Source organism: Myotis lucifugus, unplaced genomic scaffold, assembly GCF_000147115.1.
Source record: "Myotis lucifugus unplaced genomic scaffold, Myoluc2.0 scaffold_16, whole genome shotgun sequence".
In the NCBI taxonomy this organism is placed as follows: domain Eukaryota; kingdom Metazoa; phylum Chordata; class Mammalia; order Chiroptera; family Vespertilionidae; genus Myotis; species Myotis lucifugus.
The window spans coordinates 12,929,032-12,938,717 of NW_005871064.1; the positions used below are offsets into that span (position 1 = coordinate 12,929,032).

Consider the following 9,686-nt stretch of genomic DNA (forward strand, 5'->3'; position numbering starts at 1 on the left):
GCACCTATGTCCCAAGCCAACAATGCCCAAGTGGGCCTCCCCCGACCCCTTTACACACACACACACACACACACACACACACACACATACACACGAGTGCACAGAACCAAACACAAGGCCCCATCATCCATCTCTGTGCCTGGGCAGGAAACCCTGTGGCTGGGGCAGGGGGAATTACGTATACCCCGAAGAGAGTGACTACCCCCTGCAAAGGGAATGAAAAAGGAAACTATCCCCCAAAAGGGCTATGTTTCACCCCTCCATACTTTCCCTCAAGCTCTCCCCCCACCAAGTATTTCAAATAATGATAGCACGCTTGTAAAGTTTGGGGGCAAAATGCAAATTTTGGCTTCAGATACAGGTTCAAGGTTTAGATTCTCCACTGGGTGACGCTGTGCAAGAGATGACCACTCTGGGCCTTGTTTCTCCAACTCTGACCTGTGTGGATAAGAGTAGCCCACACTTCAGAGCGTTAAGTGAAATGTCACACTGGCTGCACCTCCTATGCTCTGTGACCTGTTTGCCCCTTGTCCGTGGAAAAGGACACGTACCGAGCTCGAGCTCGGGCTCCAGGACACAAAGGAGGGCGATGCGGAGCCCTGTGCTGGGAAGTGCAGCCCTTTGCTGCCCACTCAGGACAGGCAGAGCTGAGTCCCCAGTCCAGTCCCGGCCCATGGCCGCTCCTCAGAAGGACACAGGTGCGTGTAACCCTTACAGGGTCAAGGCAGTGAAAGTGACAAATAAGAAGAAACCAGGGGAATGTGAGTGAGCTCAAGGCAGCCTGGGCTCCTGATTTCAGATGGCATCACAGGCCACACTTAAGGCCTATCTCACCCTCCCCAGCTTTGAAATGGGCAGCCTCTAGCTGCCCACTCCACTGTCCATTTCCGAGGAAAAAATGCAAGCCCTGATCAAATGCACAGCTCCAAAAGGAACACACAACAATATAAATATTGGATTTGTGGACCTCAGCTCCTTGCTCACACCGCAACTGGCTTCTTCCAGAAAGTACCGGCCTCCTCCCACTGCCTCTGTGGCTGCCCCCCCCCCAACCCCCAGGCCCGAGGACATCATCCCTTTTTGATACAAGTAAAAAGGAATGTGTAATGAGCGGCTGCTGTTTTACATGAAAGTCACTTCACATGCAAAGAATGCAGAGCGGCAGCTAGAACTGAGTTGCTTCGGAACAAATCCTTATTAATAATTTAGGTGGTTTTCCAAATTGGAGTGGCAACTTACCTCATATATTTAAGTTCTTCCAAGTGAGAACAGTTAGCTCTGATTTTCTTATCTAAATGTGTCTTTTAAGATAATATGTGTAGGACAATGGAGAAGGGTAATGAGATATTAAGAAGACGTGTAAGGCATGGAAATGCATGTAGCACGTGGTGAAGCTGTGCAGAGTCGGAGAATGTGCTCCCCGGCAGAAGGCTGTGCTCTCTGTGGTCTAGACACCTGCTCGCAGGGGGAGGAACTATATCGAAAGGATGAAATTGCAGCATAGGGCGACAGCTGCCTTCTCCCACAGAAGCCTGTCCTCTGAGCCAGGTAGGCGCCACCCTGGGAAGCCTCATGGTGGCTGCTTCTGAGAACCAGGTACCCTCTGGACACGGGGCTCTCCCACTGGAAGTTGGCATGTCTCCCGAGACTCCTGTGTTGGGAGCAGCTCTTCTTTATGACTGACTTCTTTTAGGAGGGCGGCTGTTGAAAAAGACCATGCCTACAAGACTCGCCATTTGGGGACTTTTATTTTGGTGGGGGGAGGAGAGACAAAGCAAACCTCTAATCCTCCCTTCCTTACACAACAAATCCAAATACTACTATCTCTGGGATGGGAGGCCAGACCACCAGACAGCAGGCTGTGGAGCGAAGGGTTGTGCAAGAAAGCAGTTCAGGGGTTTTCTTTCTGAAAACGGAAGGGCTCAGAAGTGGATTTTGCATCTGAAAGCCTGCGAGAGAACAAGCGGAATCTGTAAACCCAGCTGTTTCCAGGCCTCTGGAGAGAAAGAACTTGAGGCATAGGGTGGGTAGCTGAGGGAGTAGGGGGTTGCCAAGCATGGCAGAATCTATAGCTCTCCGTCACAGGAGTCAGAAGAGGGTCCCGGTGTAGCTGGTGTGGTTCCTGGCAGCTCCCACCATGAGGCTGATTAGAGGAGGCCCGGGACAGGCGCAGCGCCCCGTGCAGGGTGGTGGGCACCTCTGACAAGGAGAGTGGTCGTCCTGCCACAGAAATGCCCAGCAACCCTGGGCTGAAGAAAGGCTGGCTGTGAGCGAGTGACAGAGGGATCTGGGTCCAGGACCCATCCCCAGCTTCCCGGAGGGCCCTTTTCAGAGAACCGGGATTTGCCCCCTCTCTCTCAGCGGGGACCTCACTCTGGTCAATCCCCAGCCAGCCCTGCCACAGGCACGCTAGCGAAGGATGGAGGGAAAGGCTGGATAGCCGGACCAGCCGCTGGGCGCCGGCGCCGGAGCTGGCAGTGGTTCCGGGAGCACCAGACCCTTATCTTCCTCCCTTCACTGCACCCCACACCTGCCAGCCACCTCAGAACCCCTCCCACAGCCTTTCCCGCGAGGCAGCGCCGGGATAAAAGGCAAAGGACAGGGGAAGGGAGGGGAAAACTGAGGGAAGCAGGTTTCTGAAATGAAGAGTTCACGAAGGAAAGGGAACTGGCAAAGTAAGGATTCCAGGAGAAAAGAAGGGAGCTGATGCCTCCCCCAACTCCGCCCCTCCGCGAGGGCGAGGACCCCGGGCTCCTGGAAGCTGTGCCCAGCGCCATCCCAGCCCGCCCCTCTGAGGGTGGCGCAGCCAGCCCATCCGGCCCGCACAGCTTCCTGCACACCCGCAAGAGGCTGGGGGTCGCAGGAAGTGGCCTTCTCATCCAAAGGGACCAGGGGCGCCCCGGCGCAGCCTGGAGCGCAGCCATGGTCTCTGGCCTGCGTGCGTCCTGGTGTCTGTGAGTGTCTGTCTCTGCGTGCGCCTCCCCAAGTGCAGGCGCCAGCCTGTCTACGTGGGACCAGTGCTAGCCTGGCAGACTCCGGTGCAGGGAGATTTTCCCTGGGGTCCTGGAGGATTGCAAGGAGGCCGCGAGCCGAGGGGAGCAGCGGAACCGACCGGGAGCACCGGGCTGCCGGGCTGCCAGGCGCCACCGAGGTGGGACGAGCCTGGGGTTCTGTGGACGCTGTTCGCTTTGTCCTGAGCTTATGGGTATCTGGTCTTCCGTCTTCCGCGCGGCTGGACGGCAGGCTGCGGGCCTAGACGTGGCCAGGGCTTGCCTGCTGCTGGAGCTGCCCTAGAGGCTTTGGAGGGTTCGGCCTCCTCCTGGGCGCTGCCTTCACCGCCTGCCTCTCGCCTGCCAGTACCGCGGCCGGTTGGTGCTCAAATGGTGGCTTGGTGAAGGGACTCGCAGTACCTGCGAGGGCATCGCTGTGGGTGCAAGGTGTGCATGTTTTCGTATCTGTGTGTCAGTGTGTCACCGGGGCTATGTTGTGGGATTGACTGTCAGCTTCTCAGAGTCGCAATTGGTCACTCCCAACTGGCCTGAGCCCCCACGTCCTCTGGCTGCAGCGTCATGATGTCCGTCACTGGGTCAGTCTGGGTCTCTGTGCTCCGAGAAAGGAAAACCAGCGCTTTCGCGTCTGCGACCCTCCCCACCCAGAGGCCTTTCTCACAGAGCCCAGGTGACTCTAGAGGTGGAGGACGCCAGTCCCCTTGAGATGATTCCAGGGTGAGTCAAGCCCCCACCACTGGGAGTTGGTCATCACCTGGGTCTCCGGAGCCTCGCAGCAGCGGGGTTTCTCTCAGCGCTCCCCTGGCAAGACCTCTTTCGCCCCAAAGGGGGGACGCTTGGACATGTGAGCATACTCTCATCAAGATGTGTGCATGTGCACTGGCACAGCAATTACCAACTAATCAGACCCCCTTGCTCCTTCCTCCGCAGGCAAGCAGCAGGTACCCTCAGCCAGACTCAGCCTCCTTCCCGACCAGATCACAGCCAGCACCTTCTTCCCTCCACAGACCTCTTTGGGTTGGTGAAATAAACTTGGAATTTAACTCAAACTGGAATCTCTGACTTCTCTCCTACTAAACAATTCCAATGAGCCATATACATGTAAATTACTGCTGATATTATTTGCATCCTAACTTTTTGGGAACCCCGCCCCCCTTTTCCAGACCCGGCCACCACCACCCCCAGGCCTCCAGGAACCTCGGTCAAAACCTCTTCTCCCCTTCCACTCCCAAGGCTCTTTGCAGCTTTTGCTCCCGGCTGGGGCGCTGCTGCCTGGGTCTCTGCACTTTCCCCTCCGATCCTGAAACCACATTAGAAACTCCAGGCCAGAGAGCTGCAGGGCTGGAAGGCTGAGTCTCCCAGACTGCAGACACTGGGTCCAAAGAGACCAGAGATCCCTCAGCATCAGCCATTGCCAAAGAGTCAGAGGACTCTTCTCGGGTTTGGGGGAGGGGGGTCCTACTGGGACTCTCAGAGGTGTTTAAGGCCAACCCTGAGTTATAAATGGGGTTGCCCAGAGGCTGAGAGGGGGGTTGGGGGCTACCTAGGCAGGCACTGTTCTTCTAAGAATCTGGAAAAGGAAAGGTTCTGGGACTGCCAGGCTGAGGTTGGAGCTGTTGGAGCTGCCACACCAGAATGATGCTCCAAACCCCCTCTGAAGCCGGCTTTGGGGAGTCTCTGAAGTCCTGATCCGGCCATGCATGCTCTTCTGTGAGGCTGAGGGCTCAAGGCCTGACTCACAGGTGCATCCTGGGCACAGAGGGACTTCCTGTCTGAAGGGTCTTCCACCTGGTGCTGGATTCCACCTGCTTCCATAAGGCCTCCTCTCTGAGCGAGGCACTCTAGCTCTGGCTACCCTAGCAGTTGGTCCCAGAGCGATGCACTGGGCAGGACAGAGCTGAGAACCTTCAGCTCAGGCAGGACGGCCAGAGTGGCAGGGCTAGACTGAGCCCTATTGCCAGAGGGACCCTGCTTCCCCATCAGGGTGGCAGCCCCCAGAGTCCGGGGCTCTGCTAACCTCTACTTCAGAGTGGGCAGGCTAGCAGGTTGGCCCAATGCCCAAGCCTGAAAGCCTCGAAAAAGTGCCTTATGCCCCCTTCTGCTCACAAATCGGCTCCTGATTGGGGTCAGGTCTATACCTAGAGTGAGAAGCAGAAAACATGTTTGAAGCCCATGCGTGTGCATGCACACACACACACACACACACACACACATACACACACATATACACACACACATACACATACACTCCAGGGAGAGATTTGCCTGCACTTGGTCTGTTTCTCCATTGGCCAGGGGCATTGAGAGTGCCTCCGAAGCTGGTGCGATGCTTGAAGAGGCAAGAGAAGAAAGTCAAAGTCAGGCAAACACGGAGTCCTCTAAATAAACACCATTTCCGTGCTTTTAATAAGCAAAATAGGAAACCATTTTAATAACCAAAAAACAGAAACCAGTCTGAATAAAACTACAATAGACTAGGTTTTAATATTTTCATATCATAAGCAGGGTTTGAAATTGATCCCTTATTTTACATGAAATAAAAACAATTTCTGTTGCGGCAAATTTGATTTCAACACAGTTGAATCTGTAAAAACTAAAGCTCGTTTCTGATGCAGGACGAATATCCACAATATTTAAAACTGCAAGCACCATGCGGTTCATACAATCTTGTTATTACTGTTAATTTATCAACTAATACAAACTCAAAAATGCATCCGGCCAGCAGCGCCAGCAATTTCAAATGGGAACTAAAAAATACACTTTCGTTTTGGTATTTTTGTCAGTGCAACTTAAATCCTTTTACTGACCTGCAGGAAAAAATGTAATAATAAAGAAAAACACCCAGATCTTCCCTATAACTACTATACAACTGAAGGGGGTGGGGGGAACACCACCAATAACTCTGCCTGATAGCGCAAAAGCAGGGAAAGAAACACACATAACGTGTGAAAGTTGCAAAATTACTTGCCAGTGTTTGGGTTTCCAGTACTTTCTGAGTGTGGACGTTGGTTTAACACAAGTTCAGGTCACCATTGGGCAGTGTCCAGCTGGTGAAGCCAGTCTCCCTAGGGGCACAGCGGCTCCAGCAATTAGTAGCGGCCTGGAGGGTTGTGAAGGGACCCCCAGGGTGGTTCTGATTGCAATTAAAAAAGCAAACACGATGTTTTCCTTTCCTTCATGTTAGGGGTGTCCGTTTAGCCATAAAATACAAAGTGGAAGCAAGGACCTTCCACTTGGGGTTTGAAACTCTGCAGCTGCCCTGTCCTGGTCCTGGGGTTCTGGGACCCCAGTCCTCTTTCTCTCAAAACCAACAAAATGGAAAACTAAAGCGGAAGGGAAAAGAGGACCCAGTGCCGGCAGGGGAGCGGAGAAAACAAGCAACTTTCAAAAGTGCCCAAGACAAAGTTGTTTTCTGATGCACAATGCCCACAACTTTTTTTTTTACTTACAAAAAAAAATGCCATAATAATAAACCCAAACAAAGACGACACTCAGTTTGCTGCCACGTTCTCTAAGCGGTTTGGCAGGCGGGTATTTACAAGCCGACAGCCGGGACTGACACCCGGCAAGCAGCCACCGGAGTTTCCAAACTGCGTTCCCTTCTCACTCAAAGAAACAAGGGGTTATGATCCATGATCAACAACATGCTAAAGTTAAACAAGAAAATGGTACAAAATAGAAATTATTACCATACATGTCCAGCATGCAGGATTAATATTTTTAATGCAGATTTTCGTATTTTTCTATATAATCGAGCAGGCAATAAAACTGATGATCTTTGCGCGCAGAATGTTCTAACTGAGGCCCGCGTCTCGGGGCTGAGAGCCAGTGTTCTCCGGACCCTGGGCAGACAGGTCCGTCTGTCTTTCCTTCCTCGCCTCGCGCCTGCCAGGAAGCCAGGGTCCCTCTCTCCTCGCTGCTCTCTTCCTGGCCGTGAGGTAGCGGCCCCGGCTTAACGCACAAAGTTCAGAAAGCCAGGAGTCTCCTGACGGCCCGTGGCGACTCCTCAGGACTATGCCTCGTAGCCCTCCAGCCTGAAGAAAAGTTGCTCCGGGACTCCCCACCCCCTCGTCTCTCTCTGGCTCTGCTCCAGTCTAGGAGGCAGCGCTGGCGCGCGCCGTTCTCGCCTTGGCCAAGGTCCCCTGCCTGCCCGCGCGCCCTCCCGTCGCCCGCGTCCTGCGCGCCCTTCCTCCCTCTCCCTCAAGTCAAACAGGTCAAGGCTGTGGCTGTGGCAGGGACAGGGTCCAGGGGAGTCTGGGGCTGGGAACTGGGTGCGGGGAGTCCGGGCCGGGCAAGGGCAGGGGCCGGGATGGCCACGACTCACAGAAAGAACTCGGGAGAGGAGGGGCTGTCGCTGGTGGAGCCCGCCTCCCTGAAGCCGGAGTTGGCGAGTTTCTCGCACTTGACCTTGTAGGCGTCTCTTTCGCGGGCCAGCCGGGACACCTCCTGCTTAAGCTGCTCCACCTGCTGAATGAGCTGCGTCTTCTCATTCTCCAGGTGGTGTTTCTGCTGGACGCGTTTATACCTGCACGACTGGGCGTAGCCCCGGTTCTTCAGGGTCCGCCGCTTCTGTTTCAGGCGGATCACCTCGTCCTTGGTGAAGCCCCGCAGATGGCGGTTCAGCTCGCGCACGGACATGGACACGAGCTGGTCGTCGGAGAAGCGGTCCTCTACGCTGCCGCTACCACCAGACGCCGTCGCCGCGGCTGCCGCGTGCGGCCCAGGCCCGGGGTGGCTGGTGGGCAGCTGCTGCGTGGGGCTAGCAGCATTGGACGGCGGCGGCGACGCTTGGTGATGGTGGTGATGGTGCTGGTGAGCGTGTGGGCCCAGCTCTTCGTGGGTCACGCCGGCGCCCGGGTACCCATGATGTGGGTGTGGGTGGTGGTGATGATGGTGGTGGTGCGCACCGCGGAAGCCGTCGAAACTCTGCAAGGGCTGTGGCACAGGGTGCGAGCCGATGAGCGCCTCCACCGCGTCCTCGGGCGTCAGGTTGAGCGCCTCCGGGTTCATCTGCTGGTAGGTGCTCGCCATCCAGTACAGGTCCTCCAGGTGGGTCTTCTGTTCGGTCGGGCTGAAGCTGGGCGACGAGGGCACCGAGCTGCAGGGCGTGCTGAGCGGGGTGGACGACACCGAGCCGGCGGGCTGCAGGCGCGTGCAGGGCCGGCCCGGGCGCTCCGCGCGCCCCAGAGGCTCCTTCTTTACATCGAACTTGAGCAGGTCGAAGTCGTTAACATACTCCATGGCCAGCGGGCTGGTGGGCAGCTCGGGCCCCATGCTCAGCTCCGCGGCCATCGCTGACGCGAGGCGCAGCAGCCGCTGGGAAACTTTGCAGCCGGCCGGGGCGCGCCGAGCCGAGAGCGGGGGCGAAGAGCGGCGAGCCCGGGAGGCGGTGAGCCGAGGGCGCAGCGGGCTGGGGCCGCCGGCCAAGCCTTTGTCTGGAGACGCGGTGGCGCGCCGAAGAGTCCCGAAGCTGCCTGCGCCACCCCAGAGCTCGGGACTGTGGCAAAGCCGGAGCCTGGGCGAGCGGGGAGGGGTAGAGAAGCGAGCGGGGCGCGCAGCTGTGCGAAGGGGAGGCGCGGGGCAAGCGACTGCCGCTCGCTCCCGAGCTCCCTTGGTCTTGGGTTCTCAATTGCAGCCGCTCACAGCCCGGCGGTGCAGCTGTGCTGAATCTGGCGCCGCCGTTGCCTTTTATCGCCTTCTGATGTCACTGGAGAGCGGGGGCCCAGGCGGCCCAGCGCGCTGGCCAATAGCTGCACGGCCCCCGCAGCCCCACGGCGCAGGGCGGGGCGCGCCTGACAGCTCCTCCGCCCCCCGCGTCAGCTGACTGGAGGCCTGAGACGCGGGGGAGGAGGCTTAGCAGAGGGCTGGAGCCAAGTAGGACCGTGGGCCAGGGCCCAGCCCCCCACACCCTCAAAGTCCCGGCCCCCGCCCTCTCGCTTTTGGTGCGCATTCCCCCTCTAGGCCAAGCAGCCGCTTCCTCCACTTCGCCCAGTCCTCGTCCCCAGTTCCTCCCTTTTTCCCCTTTGGTTTCCCCACCCCCTGTCCGTGTCACCCCCAAGGAGGCTCAGAACAAGCGCCGGGACAACACCTCTCGGGTCCTTTGTTCCCAAGCGCCCCCGCCCAGTGGGGGACGCTCCGTGTGCTGCGCGGCCGTGGTCCGTGTGTGTGCCGTGTGTTTCTGCAGGGCTGCACACATTTGTGTGTTGAGGGGTGAGTTGGGTTTCCAAGAGTTGAGCTCAAATCCAACTCTTAGTCTCAAGGGACCCTCCTCGAGCCAACCAAGGGCCGCTCTCCCCTCCTACGGGGTGCGCTGGCCTAACCCTGAGATAGGACTCCACTGGCCCCACCGTTCACTGCGCCCAACCCTCCCACAAATGACACAAGATGAAGGGAGCGGGGAAAGAATCGGACAAACAGCGCTGAAAATCTTTCCCCAGCCAGATGCACGGAACCCTGAGCTTCCCGAGGCATGGGGCTCAGACCAGACCAGGACGATGCTCCGGGTGGCTCTTGGCTGCTGGGGAACCAGCCTGTTTTTGTTTGAACGTTTTGTAACGATTAAGCAGATCCCGGCGTCAGCCGGCGACCGAGAGGCTCAAACAGGCATAAAGTGCGACCCCAAGTGGCCACTGTGCGCAAAGGCGCACCGAACCGCCTGGCCCGCAGCCGGAAAGCTTG

The 9,686-nt window shown here is 57.2% G+C and overlaps 1 protein-coding gene across 1 annotated transcript; it reads right to left on the reverse strand.

Annotated features, from left to right (window-relative positions):
* Positions 1-5,396: 5,396 nt before the first annotated feature.
* On the reverse strand, positions 5,397-8,679 carry MAFB (MAF bZIP transcription factor B). The gene has a single exon (XM_006085177.3). It carries the CDS (start codon positions 8,298-8,300, stop codon positions 7,329-7,331), a length of 972 nt encoding a protein of 323 aa, XP_006085239.1. The 5' UTR covers positions 8,301-8,679; the 3' UTR covers positions 5,397-7,328.
* Positions 8,680-9,686: the final 1,007 nt, after the last annotated feature.